Raw genomic sequence first — 26,553 nt, 5'->3', positions numbered from 1 at the left:
AAGCAAATCAAAGTTTTTTGTCATATATCTTTAGATAATGAAGGTTAAGGATTTGAGGGTAAGGACTATATTATTTTCTAGTTATTGCACGTAATAATTTGCAATTGCTTTACAAGGCGACTTTAGTCGGCGAGCAGAGCTAGCTATTTCATATTCAAATACTTTGATGCAATCATTCAATCAATGCCGCAATGACTCAACCGCGGGCGATGGACATTGAAATGCCATTAGCGTGTCCGAGCTTGGGAACCGCAACAACTGCGGTCGAAACGTGGAAAGGACACGAATCAGGACAAAACAGGACACAAAACAGGACAAAGCAGGACCGCTATACCGCAATACCGCATCGCTGGAAACTAATTAAAGTCTTTGCGCGCCACCGCAGCCGCTTCGTCATTCAACGAATTTGAATAATACATTTTTTTTGCGATTTGCAGCATTGCGCATACGCCACGGGGTACCGTGTTGGCAATAGTAGAGATATATATAAATTGTAGATGATATATTCTGCACTTCGCACACTTGTGCCCCATAAATGTATAATTTTAATCAGCTTTCTGTCGCCTCGTGGCAACATAATGAAATGCTCGCCACATTGTTCACCCCACAAAAGGTCAAACTGCAAAGTTTTAAAAGCGTTTTCCACCTGAGCTACAGCCACTAAATGCTGCCGAAAGTTTTTGGCTCTCGTGGGGATTTTCGCAGCTTTTAAGTGGCAGCCGTCTGTAGTGTTTCATTAATAAAACAGCAGGGCTGCGCGTTAGTCAGTCGCACATGCTGAGAAAAATTTACTCATAAGGTCTTTTAGTTACGAAATTAATCACATATCTCAAATCTTTAATCCAATAAAATATATTTTAATAACCTGGAAACCATATTTATATATACATGCCAAAAGTATTTTTTCGAAGTTTTGTTAACAGTTTTTCTCAGTTCAGTTGCACTCTTCGTTTCGCCTGAAATTTTATCTCTGGCACATTCAGGAAGAAGTTCTATCTGCTTAAAAGCGGCTTCATTAGCTTATTCAGCTGCACTGCGTTTGCAAAAAGCCACGATGGTGGTGCACTTATGTCGCCTCATATTCCTCGGAATCGTATGTTCTTGATTTCGGGACTTGTCGCTACTTGCCGCTTGGAGCTTAAAGGTTCCGTGAGCTAAGGAGCTTCTCCTCCACTTATCGATTTGTCATTTGGCAGGCGCTTGTGCCTTCTATTTTTATACCAATAATTACTGTGAATTGTCGCTAAAATGCTTATAATGTTGGCGCTGTAAATGTAAATTGCTTCCCAGCAGGCCAACACACACACACACTCATGAGGGAGCTTATGCTGGAAAATTCAGAGATCCTTTGGCAGCATGAAACTGTAATACGCGGCAGATAAGCTCCTTGGCATTAAATGAGAGCAGTCATCTCGTGAAACTTTTTTATTACTTCCTGGCGTTACGCAGGCCATTACATTTCCTTCATTTTTTTCATTTGATCGAAATCAATGGGATTTTTAATGCGATTTCGATTGGCAACTGTGAAAGAGCTCTTAATACATATAAAAGTATTTATGGAATTTTTCGCATATTTCGTCTCTTCATTACATATGCAAATGTATATAGAGACCAATTAAATACACATTAAAGTTGTTCATTTATTATTTTTAACTTTATCAAAATGGTTATCCCCCATTCTAGTCAGTTAAATATTATATTATCATTAATTACCAATTCATATATAAATGTATATATATATCTTTATAATATGTTTAAATCCTTTGTCTCATGCTCGCATTTAAGAATATACGGTAATGGCATATTGCGCAATCGAATAACACTTAATATAATTAAATGAAATTTATTCCCCCGCTTCTCAAATCCCCAAAGTTCTGTATATTTTTTTCACATGAAAATGGCAAGTGTGTCTTAAAATGCAATTAAATTGGTTCGCACGATGTAACTTGTATTGTGAAAAGGCACAGTAAATATTGAAATCGAAAACGAAACTCGTGTTGATCAAAATGTGTAGGAAATGTTGAAAATATGGGAATTGCATGTCAGTGAAATCTTTTTATGATTTATTTCTCTGCCATTCGGGACGAGAGCAGAATTTATGAAATCTGCAAAAAACGCCGCATGTGCGGCAGTTGCCAAGGAAACCGGCGAATGAGGCAGATACATGGGTGATTTTTTGCGGCATAAATCGTGCCCCGTAGGTAAACGGGCATAAATGTTTTACAAAAACTTGTTTCGTGCCACACGTAGAAGGAATAACAAGCGAATTAATTAATTAAACGTTAGTTAGGCTTCGTGTTTAAGTGTCGCAGCTGCCGCCTGCGAAACACACATTAATGACACATGCACGAGTGTCCTGGCTGCGAGGATGTGTGAGTGCGCGAGTGTATGCGTGTGTATAATGGATGGAAGCAGGACGAAAATATAATTGACAGCTGTGATTTATGCATGTTAGCAGTAATTGGACATTCAACAGCATGGAGCATCCTGCGATGGTCAGCATCCAGCAAATCGATTCGGAAGGTGTCCATGGACACGATGCCAAGTCAAGGTTAATTTAATGGTGGGCCAGCCATTTCTGGCCAAGCAAGCCAGTCAAAAAGCACAAATTTCCCTCTAGCCAATCTTCATGGCCAGCTGGATTTTCCGCAGTCAGTGCACGTGGGTTTTGTTTCCTTTTTGGAATGTTGGTATCTCTACCTTGAAAAAGCTCAAAGAGAAATTTGCATGAATGAAAACGGTTTCTGCTCTGCTTACAAACAACATAAAGCTGATCAGAGTTTCCTATGGCTTAAATATAAATATAGCTGTAGTCTAAAAAAAAGGAAACACACCCAATCCAGCCATATTAATTGACCATATTGCGCTAAACTGACAAAGTAAAACAAAAGCGTTGCCAATAAAACTGAAGGGCCTCATATTAGCCGAATAAGAAAACAAAGGCGCTCAGAAAACCCAAACAATTCCCAGAAATGAGCCAAAGACTTTTGCACAACATTAAATTTGATTGAGATTAATAGCGAAATAAATGCTAAAGATTATTATGGCTGCCTGTGGCCATTAGCAGGCAAGAAAGGAGAAGACACAAAGACAAAGACGAAAGCGAAGCCAAATTTGGGGCATTCATCTTTTTTCTTGTTATCGGGCAAACATTTATATATAACGCCAAACACCATTGGTATAATGCAATTTACCGACCTGTCGCTGCCACTGACCAGTTAATTGTGGAGCTAATTAACATAAATCAGCTGGGCCGAAAGCCTAACAAATGTCGCTCGGCCCACAAATTCACTTGCACAGCGATGGTGGGCCTGAATAAACAATTGTGTAATTTCATATTGGACCACAAACAGAACCTGAAGCAGACCATACCATGCCAGACCAGACCAATTGGCATTTGGAATTTATGCCCGGTCCAGGAGTCAGTGTGTCACTCAGCTGCGGCTGTCCACGGATCCCACAGGACATGTCCTGGTCCACAGTCCTCCGAACTACTTGTGTCCTTTGCTGTCAGTTTGTTTGCGGCACTGTGTTAGTTTGTTTGCTCACTCCTGCTTCGCAGCTCAGCTGCTATTTATCATGCAACCAAGGCACGTTTGTCATGCCAACCCCTTTTTCGGCCACCGCCCCTTGCCATTTCCCGGGGGGCGTGGCCGCGCCCTTCCATAAACTTCATCGGTCCCAGTCCCAGGCAGCGCATTAAGTGAGCTGCTTTATGCTCTTTGCACCAAGCGGCGAAACAATTTTAGCGTACATAAATTTCATTTATGAAAATCATTTGCACAAACTTTGCCACCCGAAAGTATGCTACATAAATGTGTGTTGGCAACACAGTGCGTATGAGCATTGTGTCAACTATTTGTGCACTTGAAGAAATTTATCTCCGTCAGACATTATTAAATTAAATTAAATTAAAACTTCGTTTATTATAAATACGCAATTTATTGATTTATTTTTTAATTTTTTTAGCCAACTTAAATATTATTAAAAAGGAACCCCCAAATATTGTAACCCATAATTTTGTTCAGTGTTTCGAGCTGATTCCTGTGTACTATATCATGTGTGACGTTTATGATTGATGTATTCGAGAACCGCCTTCTTGCCTTTATTTTTATGTCGCCAGTTTGTGAGCCTTTGCATGGCAAATTTCGGTTGTTTCGCTCCCGGTTTTCCTTTTATGATTTCAATCAAGTCAAGTGGATTTGCATTCTTGTTTAAGTTTTCATGGCCTGAACCATGGCTGCTACCACTGTTATTATCGCCTTTTTATGTGTCTCCATGTCTATGCGTTTTGTGAGCTCCCCCGGTTTCCTGGCGATTTTATCGCAGCCGCGCATCTAACTGGGTCAACAACGAGCATTGTTGTGTTCCTTTTCCCCAAGGGAAAGGAATTTCCCACCCGCAAGATGATTTTCCATGCGCTCTTGACCACGTTTTAATGCGTCAGTCGGTTGCGGCAGCTGATTAGCATTAACTGGGAACTAGAATTGAATGTCCGAGGGGCGTGACAATGGCATAATTGTAATGGCCACAATTCGCTTTAATTAAACCTGAGTTGTTGCCGGAGCTGAGGTAATTTTATCCCATTTTCTGGTGGCCTTTAATGCCCAACTCAACAACGAACTGAAATGATTCCGGACAGCAGAAAGGCATTGTCTTGGCATTGTCGAGTTTCTGGCTTTGTAACGTAAAACATATTTTAATAAATAAATTAAAAGCGAAAACAGCGAATCTGAGTTGCGAAAATTCCTGTAGCAAACTTTGGCTGTGTGAAAAGTTTTTCCAAATTTCCTGTTGCATGTTGGTGGCATGCAGCATTCTTCTTTGCCATTCACTCTCCGTCGCTCATCAAAGGAATAGTTTATGACAGCTGGAGGGTGATCGCCTTGGGTGGTCATTAATAAAAAGCAAAAGTTTTGAAAAGCGAAAATCCAAATAACTTTATATTTACAACAGACGCGTTGAAGTTTTCCGTTGAGGCAAAAGTTGCTAAGCGAATTAGTTTTGTTTAAAGCCAAAAAATTTGCCCTTGCTGGCCGCAAGTTGAATTTCGTTTGCACTTGATGCGAGCTAATTGAGGCAGACTTTTCCCAGCTCCAACTCATTTAATCGCAATCAACTAGAATGCCCTTGGCCCTGCACTTTTTTCACCTCCATTTGGATTTCATTTGGATGCTTGAGTTAAGTGTGTCGGTGTCAGTGGCTCAATTGCCTGAAAGCTGAAGGAGACTTTTCCGGGCGGAAAACGAATGTTTCACTATTGACAGCCATTAAGGATATATTTATTTCGCGTCATATACCTCGATATGTGAGTATTATCGCCAGCCAATGTTATGGCGACATTAAATAGGAACCCAAGCCAAACGAAGCGAAGCGAGACACTTGAGAAAAGCGGATCAAGAAAAAGTTCGTATTTTAGTGTCCACACTGCCATGCGAACATTAAGTTGGGCTATCTGGGATCCATAATATTGATAATGGATTTGAGAGGAAAGCCCGCGAAGTAAACTTAAAGGGACTCTGCCTCGAGAGATGCCGTGCTTGGCTTTTTGGATTTTAATAAATATTTTATTTGTCTTCCCACTTCCAAAATTTGTTTCGCAACTTTGGTGCCCGTTTGGCAACATCACGGTATTTGTACAGGCCCTATAGTCAATCCCCTGCTAACATGACTTCTTTCTCTTTTTTGCCACCATTTTTACAGCGCGCTATCCATTACCAAGCTCCGTGTTCAAGTTGTAACAGCCTTCGCTTTAAAATGGCCCAACTTATGTATTGCACAACTGGCGCAAAAGTTTTACAATGGCAATCCGGAAACCGAACGAGGCACAGTAGCACAAACCAGTAGCCTGATCCGGATAGGTAACAGCAGCTGCTGGTTACGGCTACAACACGAACACGAACAAGTCGGGACCGTGTAAGCCATGAACGCGAATGGGCAAAAAGGAATACGGTATTACAAAGTCAGATGCTCGGACAACAGGGCGTATGAGGAGTCTCTAGTTTCAATTGTTTTTTCAGCGGAAAGGGCAAAAGTTCTCGGACTGCTCTAGCCTTGCAATGCAGCTGAAGGTGGAAGGTGGAAGATGGAAGGTGAAAATTTAATAAGCCCGAACTGCAGCTTCACTTGTTGCTGCTGATGGATAATTTGAGGTTGCCTTGGCCACTGTGGTACCCCTCACCCCGCTGACTTGGCCCTGTCTTCCGCATCTTTTGCCACTTCGTAGCTGTTACTTTCTGCCTCAGGGACCTCTGACAAGCTCATCAAAGTGCAAAGCTTTCGGAATGCAGCTGCGAGTTTCCATTTTATTACTAGCTGTTTGCCTTATGAATATTTGAGGAATGCAAGAGATTTTCAGTCTCCATTTAATGCACATTTATGCAGGAGTGACAGCGAAGGTATTTTCCATATCTCAGGAGTGTTGCTACAGTGAAAACTTCACTAAGCGACATTAAAATCAAAATAGCACAAGAAATTTACAATTCTTGCTTATTTTTATAAATATACAAAATATTCATTGATTTGGTCATTGTGCATTTTTACAACATTTTTTTTTTTTGAATATTTATAAGCATTTCTGCAGCTTCCTTTAGACAGTGCAATATTTGCATTTTGAGGATGTTTTCCACGTGGCGGTGCTAATACGCATATTTACATTGCCATATATGGCTGTGCTTTTGCGAATAACTTGGCTGGTTCATGGTTTATTCAAATATTTACGGCGAGACTCTGGCGACGGAACTATCTCTTTAATTTACTTCTGTCAAGGAGTGTAGGAAAGTGTAAGGATAGTATGCCAGATAAATACAGAGAAAGATGTAGCTAAAACTTAGCCATTCCCGTGACACTTAATAAAAGTCAGTGTTTGCCGCATTCAAAAGTCCAGCACGTAGCCCGCAGGTGTCTGCCAAACGGAACGAGCTGCAAGTGACTTACATTCGGGATGTAACTTGTATAAATATTGCAGAAAGGCCACATACACAAACATGCAGGCAAACCGACCAAATCGATACGAAGGAGGCTGTCAAGTCTGCTCCAACCCACTCTAAATCATCGTTGCGGATAACCAAAGATGATGATGATGCGGATATGGTTGTGGATGTGACTGTAACTGTGACTGTGTAGATGTGGATGTACATACGTGAGTCCAAGGCAGCCGATATAAACTGCACCTCTAAGCCAACTTGGGCAGGCGTCTTGTAGCTTGCAATGTTTTCATTATATTTGAGCTCGAAACCGAAGAACGATAAAAATTTTGATGCCCGAGCATATAATTTTATAAGGCCGCGCAAGCAGACAAACAGTTCCCAAGCTGGTTTCCCTCGCGGCTGTTCGTACAAATGTCGCTCTTCCGTATCCTCGTACATGGCGGATATTTTACAACATCCGGCCATCTTTTATGGCCGCAAAACCACCCACTTCCACTCACTCGTCGAGAGCTGCTGCCAGGATAGGTCGTTAAATTTTAACACTGATGTGTTAATGCCCCCTCGAATACGTCTGCCAGTAAGCCGAGTGCAACTCGAGTGCTGGCCAAATTTGTTTGACGAATTGCCAGAACATCAGAGCAATTTGTGCCAAAAACGCGCTTACAAACTTTGGCAAATAAATTGTCAAATGCTGCATGCTCTGAAGTAAAAAGCTCCAATATTTCACCCAGGACAAGTTGCAATCTGGCACCTTCGCAGACATCCTTGGCAGAGGTGCAACAATAGCAATGGCAATCGGCCATAAGTTCACTTGGGAGCTTGTCACAGTGACATAACCAGGTGTAACCGGGGCAATTGCTGAAGGTATTCGAAATGTAACTTAGAGTAAGGATTTTAATCGCCTAATGAAGTCCTTGAAGTTATAACAACTTTAAAAGTAATTCTTCCAAACTTTTCTCGCAAATATTAGTTTTATTATAATAATATTGATAATACTTTTAAATCTTTTCTGACCAGAAATATATTAAAGCATCACTAATTACATATAATAAACCTAGAAAAACTACATTAGACCCAGTCATGATTAATACTAAGGTCTTAAAGTCTATGCTGTTCATATTTGAATCCATATTAAAACGAGTATCTCTGCTCACAAATCCATAGAAACTCCCAAGAGCTAAACCATATTCTGTAGTTACTAATCGTTCGTGTAGCTACATATACCTTCATGTTCTTGAGCAGACAAAACTACTTTTTACACATGTCGCAAAGGCCCCGAGCAAATTACGAATATGAAAATATTCGAGCTGACTTGTCGCAAAAGCGTTCAAACATTTCCCACTTGGCTGTACCAATTTCTGATTATACAAGCGCACGTTTTTTGATAAATATTCGGCATGTTTGTATTTTTATGGTGATCATAGGAGGTGTGAGAAATGGTGCTAAATGCTTGCTAGTTTCGGCTCAAACAATTTACGCATGAGATGCGCAACTGACGCATTCCACAGATTTTAGAGCTCAAGCGCGTGATTCGCCTCAATTAAATGGTTTAAAAGTGGCGTGGGCTTCTAATAAAGTGTGTCTGTGGGGTTATACATAATTTTGCATAAATCGCCATGTGCTTGACACGAATTTTCCCATCAGCGGATTCTGTTTCTTTTGATGGCTCTTTGTTGATTTTGCCACATCCGTCTCACTATCTTTAACCGCTGTCATGTCAAGTGTTTACGTTAGTTTTGTCCCTTCACAGTGGCTTTCTCTTTTTTCCAGAGTGCTGGATATATGTATTCGAACACGTATACGCACCATCTGCATATCAATCAGATGCCACAGCACTGTCACTCTTCTGTCACATTTTCCGGCGTGTGAGAATCCTGGCAGGAGTTCGCTTCTGTCCGTTTCTGCTGGCTTCTGCTTTTGAAAAATATGAATCGTTTGCGTTTTGCATATTTATTGTGCGGGGTCTGTTCCCCCAACAAATGCTATTTTATGGAATATTCTGCCCGCGCTCCTCCGATAAGAAAACTCAATTAGAATGCTGAACGTGTCGCAAAATCAGTTGAATATACATACATAAAACTTTTAAATTGATTGTTCCTTCCATTGATTTCTCTTCCAGCAATTCCTATTTCCCAATCGTTTGTTTTTCGCCTTGCACTTCGCAAATGTTATTCTTGCATGCCGACAATGTTTGCATTTCCCCGGGCACAGGAATCAAAACCGGATCGAGTTCGAAATTGAATGGTGGCAACTGAGAGACCTAACTGCGTGGCAGTTCCCGGAAAAGAAACTACAATGTTTCTATTCATCGTTTAAAAATATCATTTCTAAGAAAAAGCCCTTTAGCTGCGGTCACAAGGAGTCCAGTAATACACTGCAGGCTTGACTGCGTTCCGAATTTGCTTACATATGGCCGCAGAAATATTATTCATACGCCCTGCTGGCCAGCCAACCGCAACGCCAACTATTTATGTGACCAGGCCGAATCCCTCAGCTCCTCAGCTCCTCCGCCTCGATGGTATTATCAACTATGAATGAAATGAAATTGCTTCTATATTGCGTTTGGCAGCGCAGGAATTTCAATTTTTACGCTCCACAAGCGCACACAATTCATAGCATACATTATGGACGAGGCCGACTCTTTTCATAGAAAAAAGTGAATATTAAAATCCCGCCATTTGCTGAGTAGCTCAGTTTTTCTAATTTCGACCATTAGGCAAACTTGCGTTGCCGTGTAACTTTGCGATAGGGTAGTGGAACAAAAACATGAAACTACGAGTAAATTGCATGCTTTGAAAAATCTGCTCGCACATTTTCCACGAGTGTGTGCAATTTCTATGATTTACGTTCCATTCGCCATGCCTGTGATGTTGTGGCGGGCCACAGATTGATTGTCGGCATTATGTGTGGTTGGGGAGTTCTGAATTTTATTGGACACTAACATGAATAGGCAACCAGATACGCTTATGGCCTTTTTCCCTTTTCTTTCGGTGAAAAGTAAATCCCTCAAATTTAGGAATTTCTTAATTTTTTCCCTGAAAAGAAGTATTAAATGCTTATAAATGGCTTGCAATGGGATCGTTTGCACCACAGCTCAAACATTGACACACATATTGCCATATTGCGGGTAATGAAAGCATGGAAGCTTATCCTTGTCCAAGCAATGGCTTCCTTCCACCTACACAAGTCAAATATTTGAGATTGTCGAATGTGGCCCATGATGATTGCCCTTTGGGCAGTCAATTTACATATGGATAAACGATTAGCAGCTAATAGATTAGTATCTTGTTTGTCCACCCAAAGGGAAAGGGCTGGCCCAGGCCCTCGCCGAAATAAGCGACGCTGTCGGTTCCCAGCGAACTCCCTTTAAAGTGACAAGATGTGTATCAAATATCAACACATTACGCATACGCCGCGTGGCAGCCCCAAGCCGACTGAGAGTGGCACTCAGCTGGCGGTGCGTGCTGGAGTTGCTGGCCGCAGAAGGAAGATTGATTGAATCCAGAAGTGACGATAACAAGCGCAAAGTAAAATGGAAAGGCAAACAGCAGTGACGGTGGCAACGGCACGTAAAAGAATATTCAACTATTGAGCTCCTACAGTGAGTACTTGCCAATGAAAAACGGAACTGTAAGCGCACTTGAACAATTAGATTTAGGTTGTTACAATTCAATATCTATTTTGCAGGTACGTTAATAGTTCAGCCATTCAAAGGGATTTTTTTTGTTCATGACCGATGCTATTGGCATTTCCGGGTTGCCTAGCGGGTGCCCACTGTACCGAATGCCGTCGAGACATATGCGTGTGTGCGTGCTATTCAAATGTTGGCTGACGCCATTCCTTATTTTAGCCCCCCATCCCCCCGCATTGCGTGCACATCGCAACTCGACACGAAATTTATGCACACGTTTATTGTTGCTCATGTTTGTTTCTGTGTGCGTGGGTGTAGCACCGTGTGTTTGGGTGGTTGTGTGGGTGTATAGGTGTGCAGTTGGGCTGTGTGCTCAAGTAAAAGCAATATTTCTTTCACTTTTATAAGATATTTCTTCCCCAATAAACCCCGCCTTGCACGTGCCCGGTGCCTTAAAGTTTGCCCAATACTTGAGGCATACTTTCAGGCGCCACTTCCCCAAGCCCCCATTTCCATTTCTCTTTTCCGGCAGTAATTAATTTCCTTTCCATTGCATGCTTCTGTTTTCCATACCCAGTCCCTTGGAAAACTGGACGTTAGTCAGTTTTTGCCGTTCGCCTCGACCCTTCAGCCGTTTAATGTGGTCGCGAATCGGTTTTCGTGTCCATTGAAGCCATAAAAACTGTAATTAAACACAAGGAACTAGTGTCACATGGCGCATACGTGACAAGGGTCGCGTTTCCGTTTAATTGCTCATACGCAACGTGTGCAGCAGCCAGGAGTAGACCTGCTCGAAAGTCCCGTGGCCATGATTTTCCGTGGGGGCGGGCTTTGAATACTCATCGCAAATTTATGAGGCTAAAAGCCATTCCATTCTATCTTCAGCATTTGCATTTTGCAGTGGCTTTAAGTTTGGCTTTAAAGAACTGTTAAGTGAGCACAGAAAGTTGAAGTTGATAGCCCACATTAATCGCACATTGTGGCACATTTTATCAAGAGAGGAATGCAAAAACGGCAATTTAGATTAAGTCAACTTAATTACGGTTATTAATTAGCACACAGAGTTGGCAAGCTGTTAGTGTTATGTGTGGTCCGTAGCTTCAGGTGCTTGGGCGTTAGAAATAATACGCCCACACACACGTACAGGTCCTCGAAGGGCGGAGATAATAACTCAACTCGGAGCAACTTGCAGGCTGCAGGGCCTGAACAGGTCCTGAGCAGGGATATAAAACGGAGCAAAGTTAAGCATCAACATGAGCTGTCCTGACAAGAAGGACTCGGGCGCATAATTACGTGAACATTGTTGCATGTTGTTAGGAGAATGTTTATGGCCGCTTACGCTGATGCTCTTTTGTCCCATTTGTGTGGCCTTGCCGAGTCACAAAATCGTATCTGTGCCTGCACTTTTAAAAACACATAGAACTCACTATAAGATAAATTATTAATACGAAATATATTTCTATAAATACGTCTTGTCCCAACAAGCCTCAATTATAGTAGTTGTATAGTTCTTAGATGCTTTTAACTTGTTTCGCTGTCGAAGATGTTCCATTCTCTGGATATTTATGAATTAGATAATAAAATGACTGATTTTAAATCCAACTAATAAAGACGCGGTTTCTCCGAGTGCATTCCCCTTTATTTTCCCCTGTCCTTCCTGACTAACTGAATGTGTGTCTGGCAGTCTGTCTGTCTGGCGGCTTCCTTTTCGCTCGCTGCCAACCTCAAGCCCTCTTCACCGCCGCACAAAAAGCCAAGAACATGGGCCAAACAAAAGCGCAACAACGGCGGCAGCCCGAACATGACCCTCGAAACAAAACGAACGACAACAAACTTTTGCCTGGATGGCAACGAACTAATGTGGCATAGATTTTTAGCATAAACAGCGAGCAGCGTTTATGGCAACCCAAGGAGATCCACTCGACTCAAGACCTCAGAAGGAAGCGAGCACCAAGATGGAAAAGCAGCCCCTCGCATTCAATTGCAAAGCCGCAGTTTGCAAACAGAAGCACCCACACACACACACACACCCACCCACACATTGACACTTTACACATGTCCTTTGGCAGATTTGATGGCGAAGCGAAGATGAGAGACATGTCCTGCGGCCTGGCCTGTATTTAGTTACATTTGCCAAATGAAATATTCATATATTCGTGTGAATTTACTTGGAAGTCGTGTTCGTTCGCCTGAAACCGTGGCCAAAAAGCTGGAAATTCCCCTAACCCTTGCATATCTTACAATTTGCTTACACTTCACAATTTTCAGCTTTCCTAGTAGCGTATTCCAGCCTCCGCCACCCAGTTATACTCGTCATAGTACATGTTTGTGTGTAGGTACTTGGGGTTTAGTTAAAAGTTTTTCCACTCAGTTTGCTGGCCAAACAAATGCGTTCTGCAGTTGAAGTTAACTCGGGATAAACGGATTAGATACCCTAAAACTAAAAGTATTCAAGGGATTCGTAAGCATGTGAAAAAGTTTCAAACCTCCAGTATAACTACTTAAAATTCAGTACTGAATAAATCAATATTATGCTAAAATTAAAAATTGGTTATCTTAGGAATCCTACTGTTCTAAGCTCTGGATGTTCTCGTATGTTTTAGAAGTTGTATAAATCTGTACTTTTATATTATTATATTTATAGTTTGTATGATAAGGCTGTTAGTTCTGTTCTGTTAGTACTAAAACATCCACTTTACCCTACAAACTATTTAGCCGCAAAAAGGGGAAACCGGAATGAATAGGCCATTTAAGTAATAACAATTCCGCATGGACGACCGCAGCAGGGCATTAACTAATATTACTGGCAGTGCTGCGAAAAGGTCGAAAACGCAAAAGGGTTGACCAAAGCCATTCGGGGTTTTAAAACTTTAATGTCAGCAAAATGAATATGGAAATGAAAATGGAAATGATTTCATTAGATTAGCGACGCTTTGTTGGATCATTCAAAGCGAAATGCATGATTCAAAAAAAGGTTTAGAAATGTGTACATGTTTTCAAACGTCAATAGGATCAATAATTTCAATGGGAACGGGCAGCTGGCAGGGGATTCGAAAGCTTAACTAAACTTATTTATTTATTGCCATAAAAGTGATTTCAATTTCAGCCATGTCATGCACTCAGATATCGCCAGGTGAAGACTTTTGACACGAAATCCCATCCAAACTGATTGCATTGAAAACCGATAAATGCTGTTAGTTTTAATTGAATTCGGTAAGGGACGAGCGTTGAGCTTCGGAACGAGTTGGTCAGGTGGGTTGAGTGGGTTATAAGCCAATTTCGAAATTGTTATTCAATTAAATTGGGCAAGATCAACAAGGCCAAGCAGCAAGAACACGAAATGCAAAACAACCGAAATTAATCGGGCCTGTGTAATAAATTGTAATTTATGCTAAATTCATTTAAATGCAAGAGTCGAACAGAAACCGGCGGTGTGCGGAATCCAGAATTAAATCGAATTATGTTAATTAAATGCGCCATGCACAAAATGAGAAATCATCTTCAGCCAAGCAGCCAAGTTGAAATTGTTGGCCAACTGGTTGACTTTATTTATGCCGCACGATTACGCCAACCGCCAGAAAGCATCCAGCCACTTGTACCTTACTTTGCTTTATTTTCCTTCCGAGTTTTCCCGCTATTTTTTTTTTTGAGGCCACCGTCGGGCTTTTTGTAGTCGAGGGCTAACCGTGCTGGGCTTCTGTCAACCACTCGGCACACTTTTAATCCTAATTAATCCTTTTTCTGCGTAAAGTTCAGCCAAATGACCAACAGTCAGAGCGAAAGGACAGCGAGAAACTTTGGCGGCAGTGAAATCGTCGACATCACCACCTCGACTTGTCGCAAATTAACTCAATGAGCGACTCTTGTTCCAGCGGCAATTGTTGTGGAATAATTTAATTATGCCGACGCTGCTCGGTCACCATTACTCGTCTCCCGAAAGGACTTTTCGCCGTGTGTGGGCGTGTCTTGAAATGCGGCTAACCGTTTTCCATCACTACGTGGGGCTCCTCGAAAGTCGTGCTAAGTAATTAAGTGTCCGCTTGAACGCATGAGTGTGTTCGCGCTCCAAAGTGAACAGTTTCCAAGCTTAACCCCAGTCTCAGTTTAATTAAAACCTGTTTTCTCGTTGGCTTAAGTCCCTGGCCCACCGCATTTTGGGGGGAATTTCATGCGGAACTTTAAATTCCACAGCTTAGCAAACGGAATATATAATCGGAATAGTTGTGCAGATTTAATGCTGACATCAATTCCGAAACGCTGTGAACGCACAATATGGTAATTTGATTGATGGTGTTCATGTATCAATAATAATTGCGATTCTAATTGAAATTTTAAATATTTAGAAATACAAATAATACGGAAACAACAAACGCAACTTCCATTGTCCTCCGTGCCATGACCCATTTCAGATACCGTCGAGTGGCACTCGGGGCGTATGCGTAATCTATGTTATTAAAATTACTCGTAATTGCCTCCTGGCCATAACGAGTTCCAGCGACTGGCAGTTGCGTCCACATGAAAGTATAATTACGTGGCAAGTTCAGGCGCCACGTGGCCCGCCAGGTTTATTATTATATAATCGATAGCGAAGTCGAGAGCAAAGCAAAGTCGCAAGCTTTTAATTGGCAACTCGCATTTCCATACAATTCGGCTTTGACCCACACACAAGCAGTAGGATGTGAAAACAATACAGTTGACTTTTTGGCCCACAAATACGAGTACAAAAATATGAACCAAAAATAAAAGTGTTGTGGTCTAAAAATAGAGCATTTAAATGCTAGAAAAAAACTAAAAGGCAAGGACCGAACAATAGAAAAAAAAAACAAAGGCAAAAACATACACAGAGCGGTAACAGGATATGCGAGAGAACGGAGAAAAATGCGGGAAAATGGGGAAAAGCGAAACGAAGCCGCAGGATATGTGCGACAGTCAAATTTATGCGTTAGTGGTACAGCGACACAACCTCAGACAATAATTTTCGCCATGGGAGCGAGCAGCAAGCGAACTTGGCCAACACACACCCGTTATCGCAGCGGCACTCGTGTGTTGTTTCCGGCGAAAAGCCACAGTGGCCAAGGAAGAATTGGTGGAAAGGAAACCGTGTAAACGTGGCCAAAACTTTGCGAAAAATATCGGCGAGTGGCGGCTGAATCGGGACTCAAAATGGCTAAGACGGATAAGCGCCGCACAAAACGGCTAACGGTGAAGTTTTCCCCCATCTCGTTCAACGGGGAATGTTATTTTTTCCCCGCCGATGTGGTTTCTTCCCTCAAATGGCAGCTAAAAGTCCGACGACAGCTGCAGAAAAATCGCATGCCCCGTCTTACCAAAAAAGTAAGTAAACCGATTGGGGGCGTGGCCGTGTCATCCGTCTTCGATAGTGTCTTTTGCACAGAATCGCAGCTGGGCGAAAAGTTTACAACTATCCTTTGGGCCAGCTATTAATAGATCCAACTACATCTTCCCCCTTTATTCCCAAATTTTGTTTACGTAGTTTGTAAGCGATTTTAAATGGCAACGCTGCGTATACGTAACGTGACATACCAATTTTTGTTTTGTGCCAGTTTTTCGGTTTTCTCACTGCGAAGATATTGGGAAAAGTTAATTAGTTTCAAACTAATTTCTTGCACCTCCATAAAGTTTTCAAGTAAGTTTTACATCTGTCCACATGGACAGATTTTAAATTAATAAATGTACGATACAACAAAAAAAAACTAAAAAAAAAAAAAAAAAAAAAAAAAACTATTATCTTTAAGGCATCAAAATTTGTTTATCGTTGTTTCTACCATTAAACTACCATAAAAAATCTTTAACTTAAACCAACACTATTTCTTGCAAAATATTTATGACCAACAGTAACAGACCCTTGTAATAAATGAACTATTACAAATAAGCTAATAAATATAGGGCATATTTCAGCAAATTCCAGACTCCGCTTAATTGGGAAAAGCATAAATTGTCCAAAGTGGACGCCAAATGTAATTAGTAGCCATGGATTCATAACTAATTGTGTTCTAATTTGAAAGCAACAAATCAAATTAGTGACTGTTTCAGCTCAGATGGCGTGTCCTTCGCGCCTCCTTTTTTGACCCTCCATTAAAAACCATGCCTCTCAGTTTCAATCAATAAACAAAAATGATATTCTCGAAAGCGTTTAAATAAATGAATTGCTGATTAAATGAAGTCGGAAAAGGAAGGAAAGAAGGAGCTCTGGAGGAGGGGTAAAAAAGGATGGGACAGTCCCATAGCGATAACAAACAGTAGGATGAATTGCAAAGAATGCCAGAGAATTTCGGGAACAAAATAAACTTGTACAAATGGAGGAAGGATGAACGGATAGATGAATAAATGGAGTCCTGAATTCTGAGACAAGGTTGGAAAACAGACGCAGATGCCGACGCGACCAGCGAAATGTGCTCGGAGACACCGTTTTATGGCCAATGATGAAGGACGAAGGACGAAGGACACGGACGCCCGAGAATGGCGGAATAATAACAAAAGCAAATATCCGCACAAAAGCCAATGAACGTCAGTCAACGGCAGACGCCATAAACATGGCCGAGAGCGAGTTTTGGGCCCTGGGGCTTCCGTCGAAAATTCTCCATTTTTCCCGCAAAGTAAAAGGCACGTGCCCGGCCCCAAAGAAGCAAACGGAGACCGAGAAGGGCAAACAAGTGCCAGGAAAAATTGCATGCGATGGGTAATCGCCGAGAACGGGGACTATTTATAAGCGGTCCCCACGAAAATCGGGACTCCATATACTATAAATCCGCGCGGCCCCAACCTTAAACGTATTACACAAGAAAAAAACAAACAGAATACAGGGGGAATCCCACGAGACACTAAAGACAGGTGCGGAGCGGCACTTTGAAACCTTTTAGCCGGCTCTTCCATTTACTTTACATCCTCGTCGGGCATTTAGCTAATACGGATCTTCATTAGAGGCAACCGAAGAAGAATTTGGTTTATCCTGCAACTCGAGTTTTTTGTTTAAATTTGTATAACAACTCGCTCAGCAAATAATTTAAAAATGGCGAAGCATTTTTGTGATGTGTAATCATGCAAAATACGTTTGTACTTTGCAATTAGTTTCTTAATAATTTAACGAGCCGTTCTTCATGAAGATAATACACACATACGAGTATGTAGCCATGCCAGCACAATAATTAACCTAATTGGAGTTCTTGAAAGTTGTGAAAAGCCCAGTTTATGACCCTTAAAGCTCCTGTTCACTTCGAAATAACTTGTCACGCTCGCTGGTGTGACAACAAAGAGACAGCAGCAGACGGATAAAGCCGGATAATACAAGGACGAAAGTGAGTCAATAAATTTTGACAACATTTTTGTAAAAAATCCACCAAAGGGAAGCTGCCGAGGAGTTGCCAAGAAGGAGAGGGCATTAAAATAAAATAAAAGACTTGCTCAGACAGTTGCTCTTCGGAAAAGTGCGTGAGGCAGGAAGAGAGGGAGGGAGGGTCCAGGGGATGTTGGCGAACGAACCGTTGACAAAGTCAATGTTGTTCATAAAAAACGAAAACAAAACTTAATGGATTTCACAGACACTTTGGCGGGTCTCCAAAAGGGCGGCCGAGAAGAAAATTGCGCGCACTACGAAAAGTGGCAAAATGCGTTGGAGCAGCACTCGAATCATTTGCGTTGGGGCATCACAGGCACGTCACAGGAAAGTTTTTGGGGCCATGCTCCTCTGATTCCCCATGGCACGCCCCAAGAAGAACTCTAAGTTCTATTTTTAAGTGTCCCGACTTCGGGTTGTCCACCGTTTGAGCGTATCAGAAGACGCTTCTTCTAAACATTATTGGCAATTAATAAATGAAACTTCCGTTTTCTTGCATACATTAATATACATTAAAGCTTTAACTGAAGTCTATGATGAATATCTAAATATAAAATTGCATTTGTTACATTTTGCTAAGCAAGGCAGAACATTGCTGTAAATATTACTAAGGCAATTGTAGACAATGTGCTGAACTCAAATCGTTTTAATTGTTTTCCACAGAATCTCATTGTAAATTACGACATAGTAAATGTCCAATATGTAGGCACACTAATTCTTGAGTTATACGGATATGGCCTCAAAAGCTAAAGATTTTGTTGAATGCCTTTGGCTTGGCAACTGATACCTTGATATAAATAGATATATTTCGTGGCCACTTTCTTCGCCTTCTGTAATGCTGAATACCAAAAGAATATATTATTAATATTAATATGGAACTTTAATATTCGCTTCGATTTGGATTGGTTCTAGGGCTTCTGAAACTGGGCATACCCCTCGTTTCCACCGCATGGGGGGTATTAAAAACTTGCTAAAAAGTAACGCTCGCTGGGCGCCCCGCCGCTTATTCTAATACTAATACGTATGACATTCAAGGGTAAAATATTTCATAATTCGCACATTTCTGGGGGATTTGGGGAACGCTAATCATTGCGTGCGAGTGTGTGGGTGTGGGCTCGCATATATGTATATTTAGCTGGTGGCGCGGTACCAGCGTATTTGCGGTGGTATTTGTGCTGTGGCTCTGTGTGTTTGGCTTCGGTTGCTTTTTGTTTGTTTACTCAGCACTCAGCTGAGCCGGGGACCCTCTAGTCGACAGACACACACACAATCGTACGGCTAATACTCACCTAAGCACACACACTCTCACGCACTCAAATGCATTTTCTTTTCACTTTGCTTTCCCACATATACTTTGTGCTGTTTCTATCTTTTTTAGTACGTTTTTCTATGTTTTTTTTGTGTTTTTTTGTGTTTTTTGTCGCGCTTCGTTTGCTGATAACACGGCGGCTTGACTGGCGCTTCGTTGATAAAAGGGGGTGGGCTGCGATTTGGACTGTAAATTGCACGGCAACGTAAATAGTTAACAGTATATTTACGCGCCGCTATTCATTTTAAGTTTCGCCCTTCGAATTACGTTTTGGATTATGCAAAAAGCGGGCTAATATTCCGAACTATGTAATTTCGCTACGTTTCGAGGCGATTTTATCCTGCGACTGTTTTACAACCGGCGGCAATTCCGTTTGCCGCGAAACGCGCACGCACTTCACTACTGAAAAGCAGCTGCTGCTCCCAGCTGCTGGGGGCGTGGCAGGGGGCGCGCGGGGCGGTGGGTGGGCGGGCGTGTCGAGAAACGGCCTTGCCCGCACGAGCTACGCAGCACGAGTACAACTTTAGCACTGAGCAGATAATTCTGTGCGGCACGGGACCGCACCGCCACTGTCGCCAAACACAAATAACAATCTATCTCGCTGAGAATCTCTCTCTCTCTCTCTCTTCATCTAACTCTCTAAGGTGCTCTCACCGCCTGGCCTGCTATCTCTCTCTGTCTCTGTCTCTGTCTCCGGCTCTGTCTTTCTCCACTCTCCACCGACTTTGTGGGTGTGCAGCGTTTTGGAGCTTTTGTTCCTGCTCCGTCGCTCCGATTTCGCTGCTCCAGTTCGCCTTGGCGCCCCGTTAACAACTGAAAACCGTATTTGTACCGCAAGCAGCAGCAGCAGCTGGGCTTTGTTTACTGTTATTTGGCGCAAGCCTCTCTCTCTCTTTCGGTCGGAAAGAGAGTTTTCTCTCTCACAACTGAGTACAGTGGCTTAAATTTTCCGAGCAAAGCTGAAGTTTTTACTTAAGTTTAAGTAATCTGTAATTAAGTGCTAAATGCTAACTTAGTTGTTTACTATAAAGTATTTAAATTTAGTACTTGTTAAATATATAGTTTTCTAAATATAAGAAGTTAATTATATTAGATTTGGTTAGTACTCCCCAATCAAAAAAACACTCTGAATATATTAGCCTAATCAAATACTATTTTTCTGATAAATAAATTAATTCACATCTAAAAAGTAAATGTGTTCTTCATATCTTACCAAATTATTGTTTATTTAAAACATTTAAAAATTAATTTCTCTGCTTTATTAGAAAACTCGACTTTTGTGTTTTTGTCGTATTGTGTCCACTGTGCAGCGTGGGATCGGCGCAGGCGCCGGACTTGGCCTGGTCTAGTCTTTTAGCCGTCAGTTGTTGAACTAAAAGCCGCATAGTTGTTGCTGTCAGAGCTTCCTAACTCAATCTGGGGAAGCCGTGACATTGAGTGGCCAAGGGGAAATGTTAGTAGACGGTGCAAGTAAGCCTAATTTTAGGCGCTGTTTTTATACATTGCAATGCATACTAAAAACAATTTACTTCGTTATAATCATTTCGATGATGCTTTCACATTTTTTATAAAAGTGTGTTTTCTCTGTTAGACTCTTTAATTTGCTTAGGTATTTACTTATGGCATTAGACAGAATCAACCTTACCAATATCAAATACTTCATAAATAAAAATAAATTTCCATCAAACAACTTTAAGGACCTAACCCCCAGCACCAGCCAACCAACATGTCGTATACGCAACGTACCAATTTCCTTAGTGGTGTATGTGAATAATTTAATATTTAAAGACTGAAATTTGTAAATACTCATATAATCATTAAAACGTGGAATTTTCTTAAAGTTAAAGCATTGAAAGAATTAAAAACGTATAATTGAAAATTAATCTCAATTGCACTTACTCATGCACTTATTTTAGAATTATTCGTAAAATTGTGTGTCAAATGTAAAGTCGAGGAGGGTGAAAAGCCCGCTGGCTGAAACTGCACCCACTCAGTAAAATTCACTTAATTTGGAGCTGGCCGGCTCCGCTGTTGTGGTCTCCACTTGACCGACTCCCTGCTCCTGCTGCGGATCAGGCTCCCCCTGAGCATCTGCATCCGGGTTGTCTTCCGCTTCCGTTTCCGACTCCTCCTCCGCCACCCGCGTCCCATCGTCGCACACGATGATGGGCTGGCGCTCCAGGAGGGGGCGTGGCAGGCGGCTCAGAAAGGCCGAGCAGTAGGTGCGGATATTCTCGCACTCACCGGGATTCCGCTTGACCACAAACGCACACGTCTGGATGATGTCATGGAGCGTATTGTCCATGTACTGGAACACCAAGTGCTGCTCCTCCGCCTCGCCATGCGTAACCACTTTCCCATGCAAACTGTCGGTGGTGGAAACGAAATGAAAAGTCAATTAGTGGAACACCAAACACCATACACGCGCTAAAGTTCATCTCACCCAACGGGTTTTCCGGGAATTTTCATTTCCACCTCCTCATATTTGCCAAGTACATAGTCGAATCGCTCTTTCGCATCGCTTTCCTCCATCTGTGGGACACAAAAAAATTAACTCTTTTTAACCAGGAACAATAGAGACTATAAATTGTGGTAGTCAGACTATTTTCAAAGGTAAAAGAGTATATCAAATAATCAAGTACCAAACTCACATCTTCAATGCAGTGATCGGGTGGAATGCATATTGTAAACTGTAAATTATTAAATGATTAAAAATTAGAGGCGCCTAAACAATTTGCACAAGATACAAACCACGACATTGGGTAGGGAAAGAATTCCCAGGCACAGCAGCAAACAGCTAAATAAATCCATGGCTCAACCGTTCGCTGATCAGCTAAAAGCGAAACTAACTGAAAAATCAGAGCTGGTCAGCACATCGCCATATAATTGCGAAATATGAATTTAAAATATTCTCGCCCATTGTTCTCGCTTCGCTTCGATGTAAGATGTGACGTCATGATAATTATCAAATAAAACAAAAACCATACACTAGCAAACAGTTGGGAAGTCATGAAAGCAGGTAAATCTAGCACGCGAATCTAAATATTAAACATATTTTGTACTCTAATGAAATGTTGTTACTCACAGGTTGCAAATGAGCTATATCAATGAAATTCGCTCAAAGCGAGCTTAAAGTGCGAAATATTGTTATTCACTTTTGACCAGGTAGCAAACAATAATGAACTGCATTTATTTTGTGCCTGGAAAATGGGGAAGCTGCATAAACTGGCATCTAATTATGCATTATAAAGAGCCAAAACCTGGGTTTATGCCATAAAAGCCCATGAATCTGAAACACGGGATTAGTGTGCCAAAATAAAAACCAAAACATCCGAGTTTTTTCCTATAAAGCTGTTAAGCATTTATGGACATACATCCTGTCCTCTCCCACTGCGCTTTACACTTCAAAATGATTTATATACCTCTAAAACCTACTTTGATCAGGGTAAATTCTGCGTCAACAATTTGGATAAATAAGCCAAAACTCGGAAGAAACAGCTGGATTCATAAATTTTGCATTCATTTGTATAAGGTAAACGTATTGAACAACTATATTTCTAACATCAATCCACAACAGCAAATAAGAATTGGACTTTGAGTATCATCTTCTGGTACCATTATATGGCAAAAATAAACAAAGGATATAAAGAGACAAAAATTTGATAGCCCAGTTGGGTAAATTTTCATATATTCTTTATTTCTAAAGCCACAATGAATCTCCAAAGCGGTATAAAAGCCCATGCTAACATCCCAAGACACCATCATTCTCGAAATGCGGGTAACATCGATAATCTTATCAGGAGTGCTTGTCCTGGCCGCTTGCCTCCTAAGGAACAGCGAGGCAGTAACCTGCACTGCTGACGCCACCGTCGCAGGATGCATCAACTGCACCACCAGTCCAACCGATCCCGAGTGCGTGGCCGAAGCCGCTGCCAACACCACGACACCCCCAGCTGGAGCAGATACCACGACACCCTCCGCCGGTGGAGCCACCACAGCACCAGTGGCGGATTCCACCACGCCGAGCACGGCAGTCACTCCATCTACCAACACGGACTCGCCCAGTGACTCCTCATCCAATTCGGGAAATACCTCCAACAGCGCGGCTAATGCGGCCAGGAGGAGGAGGATTGCGGCCAGGAGGCGTGCTCAAAGGAGGCGCGCCCAAAGGAGGAGGGCCCAAAGGAGGAGGGCCCAACGGCGCAGGAGGCAAAACCGATCAGGCTAAAGCCAACTTCGCTATTGCTCACGATAATGACGTTTTGATTAATTCTCATAAGATTTGAATGATTACTAAATAAAACATATATACAGCATCTAACATAAACAAGAGAGAACGCTATAGTCGAGTTCCCCGACTATCTGATACCCGTTACTCAGCTAGTGTAAGTGCGAAGGAAAGTTTTTAGCGGTTTGTGGGCGTTAGAGTGGGCGTGGCCAAAAGTTTTTTGGCAAATAGATAGAAATTTACAAGACTAATACAAAAATGAAAAAATATCAAAACATTTTTCAAAAGTGTGGGCGTGGCAGCTTTGGGCGGTTTGTGGGCGTTAGAGTGGGCGTGGCCAAAAGTTTTTTAGCAAATAGATAGAAATTTACAAGACTAATACAAATATGAAAAAATATCCAAACATTTTTCAAAAGTGTGGGCGTGGCAGCTTTGGGCGGTTTGTGGGCGTTAGAGTGGGCGTGGCAACCTGAATCGACAAACTTGCGGTGCGTCTATGTCCCTGGAGTCTGTATACTTAATCTCAACTTTCTAGCTTTTGTAGTTCCTGAGATCTCGACGTTCATACGGACAGACGGACAGACGGACAGACAGACGGACGGACAGACGGACATGGCCAGATCGACTCGGCTACTGATCCTGATCAAGAATATATATACTTTATATGGTCGGAAACGCTTCCTTCTGCCTGTTACATACTTTTCAACGAATCTAGTATACCCTTTTACTCTACGAGTAACGGGTATAAAAATAGTTTCTTTATTTAATTATAACAGAAGTATTTTTTCCAAAAACAAAATATTACTTATTCTTCTGATATTTATTACTAATACTATTTTAGTAACCGTTTTTTTCACCACGACTTGATCATTATTAGTAAAAGTAAGTTATCATCCCACTAAAATATGTCGATCGTTCTTTTATACCCAGCCAATTGTAAGGCGAATCCATTACTTTTGATAGTGGATAGTGGATGGATTTGATAGTTTTTGAGCTAACGATTTGGTCATTTTTTTGATGAATAGTAAATAAATAGCCATGTGTATTCATAGTTTTACTTAAGATTTACATAATAATTTAAGATTTAATACATATTATTTTATTTTGTTTTGTTAATGTACCGAAATACTATGTCCAAATAGTTTCAAAACGTTATCCATTCTAAAATAATTTTAAAACCATTCAAACTATGTTTACAAAAAACAGAACGAACCTTAAACGCAAGAGCAAAAAGCTATCGACAGATGGCATAGATCATCTTGTGAGTACACAGTCAATAACAAATAGTATTCAAGGCAATCATTAACGAAGATGCTATCTTTGTCTAAAAACATAAATATGATGAATATGAATTTAAATCGAATTTGTACTAAGCTTCATTCAGATTATTAAAATTGAAATACTTGCGTGTTCCTTAAGTAAATAAGTGAACTTAGTTTATTTTGCAACTTAGATTCGCAGCCGATAGTTAGCAATTTGGCAGCAAACAATGTTTAATATTTCTTATAATTGTATGGAACCAGCTGCGTACATATTGCCGAAAATCGCTTGATAGGAAGAGCGCCCCTTGACCTCGATCAAGTCGCTATAAAAGCCGTACTCAAATTCGACATCACCATCAATCAAACATCTCCAATCAGCAAATCCACCATGAGAGCAGCAACTATCATCTTTGCAATCCTCGTCCTGGCAGCCTGCCTTCTAAGGAGCAGCGAAGCGGTGACCTGCACCGCTGATGCCACCGTCGCAGGATGCATCAACTGCACCACCAATCCAACCGATGCCGAGTGCGTGGCCGAGGCAGCCGCCGCCACCACCACCACAACCACAGTGGCTCCAACCTCGACCACCGTTGCGACCACCACCACAGCGCCCACGTCAGCAAGTGGATCCGGAACCGGAAGCCGTAAGATCGTCAGCGTAAGCAACCTGCGCTACTCCGTCAACCGTCGCATCCGGATCAATACCACCACATCCCGCTCCTCCGGACGCACCGGCAGACGCTCCACCAAATCCAACAGCAACACGAAGCGCAACCGCAACCGACGGCGCAAGAACAACTCCAGAGGCAGACGGGGAAATGTTCGCGTCGTGGTTGGTTGAAAAAGATTAGAATGTATACAATTGGAAAAACTATTTATCAAATAAAGATAATTTGAAAGTTAAATCAATCGTTTGTCTTTTATTGTAAAACTGAGAAGCCCTTACGAATTTGTATATTTTATTAATATGTAAAAACAAGTTGTGCACTTTGCTTCACTTGGTATTCACGTAGATATATGTAAGTATATAATTATATACTGATTAGTGTTGACAGCCCTTTTTATTTTAAATCTTTTCTTTTTCAAAAGTTCAAGTCGTCGTCTGATTTAATAAAGTAGTAGGTCACCCAAGCTGCAACACAGAACGTCCACCAAAAAGTATGCTATAAGTCTTGCAAAATACCCGAAAGATACCCTGCAGTTCTACACTTCATCGCTACTCAAAAACATCACAAAGTCGGAGACCACGCACCCCGTACCTGGATTATAAATATTTAATAATTGTTTCTTTCCAACAATTAAAATAGAATAGATAATTATTTAAACATCAAATGTGTAATATATTTTAAAATGAAAAACATTTTTAGACTTCTGCCAAAGAAACGTCCACTGACCGCAATTTTCGGTGCGGGCTTCAGCCACACATTCCGAGTTGAAGGGATCCGCGTTGCAATCGTCTTTGGAGCAGAAAGCCTCGGCTAAGCATTCCATGGGTTAACATGGATTTAATAAGAGTTCAATGAAATCGATTTATTGGCACAGCTGTTTCAAATTACTGTCATGTTTTCCCTTCGGTTTGACGAGAATTGGGCAAAATGTGGGCTTCTAAAGCTTTGTTGTTGAAAGAAAACATGATCTGTGTTTCCAACAGGTATACCTGTACTAATAAGTACATTTAAACTTATAAGTACATTGCCCCATTTTAACATTTTTAATAAAAAGGTACCTATCATTTTGTCCCAACTAAATAGTACTGATCGTACCTCTTATTATTATCACTTATTATTTACACTTTTTACTGTACAAATAAGTTGTTATACCATGTTAACTTTAATGAAAT

At 41.4% G+C, this 26,553-nt stretch overlaps 4 protein-coding genes across 4 annotated transcripts in view; 2 read left to right on the top strand and 2 right to left on the bottom strand.

Annotated features, from left to right (window-relative positions):
- The window catches only part of LOC6537301 (cGMP-specific 3',5'-cyclic phosphodiesterase), a 45,220-nt gene extending 25,389 nt beyond the window's left edge, over window positions 1-19,831 (bottom strand). The window contains exon 1 of the mRNA XM_002097823.4: window positions 19,204-19,831. The gene's annotated coding sequence lies outside the window, so the exon portion shown is untranslated. The remainder of the gene's footprint in view (window positions 1-19,203) is intronic.
- A 1,187-nt stretch (window positions 19,832-21,018) lies between these two features.
- LOC6537300 lies at window positions 21,019-22,068 on the bottom strand. The gene is made up of 4 exons (XM_002097822.3): window positions 21,975-22,068; window positions 21,875-21,913; window positions 21,667-21,755; window positions 21,019-21,589 (listed from the first exon to the last, which is right to left on the bottom strand). Exons 1-4 carry the CDS (start codon window positions 22,032-22,034, stop codon window positions 21,214-21,216), a joined length of 564 nt encoding a protein of 187 aa, XP_002097858.2. The 5' UTR covers window positions 22,035-22,068; the 3' UTR covers window positions 21,019-21,213.
- A 64-nt stretch (window positions 22,069-22,132) lies between these two features.
- On the top strand, window positions 22,133-23,532 carry LOC6537299 (cell wall protein DAN4). Its single transcript, XM_002097821.3, has one exon. It carries the CDS (start codon window positions 22,963-22,965, stop codon window positions 23,449-23,451), a length of 489 nt encoding a protein of 162 aa, XP_002097857.2. The 5' UTR covers window positions 22,133-22,962; the 3' UTR covers window positions 23,452-23,532.
- Window positions 23,533-24,888: 1,356 nt separating this feature from the next.
- On the top strand, window positions 24,889-25,628 carry LOC6537298 (integumentary mucin C.1). Its single transcript, XM_002097820.3, has one exon. It carries the CDS (start codon window positions 25,102-25,104, stop codon window positions 25,552-25,554), a length of 453 nt encoding a protein of 150 aa, XP_002097856.1. The 5' UTR covers window positions 24,889-25,101; the 3' UTR covers window positions 25,555-25,628.
- Window positions 25,629-26,553: the final 925 nt, after the last annotated feature.

The sequence above is a fragment of the Drosophila yakuba genome, chromosome 3R, assembly GCF_016746365.2.
Source record: "Drosophila yakuba strain Tai18E2 chromosome 3R, Prin_Dyak_Tai18E2_2.1, whole genome shotgun sequence".
NCBI classification, from domain to species: Eukaryota; Metazoa; Arthropoda; class Insecta; order Diptera; family Drosophilidae; genus Drosophila; species Drosophila yakuba.
Note: the sequence above shows the minus strand (reverse complement) of the source record. Positions and strands in the feature narration are given on the sequence as shown.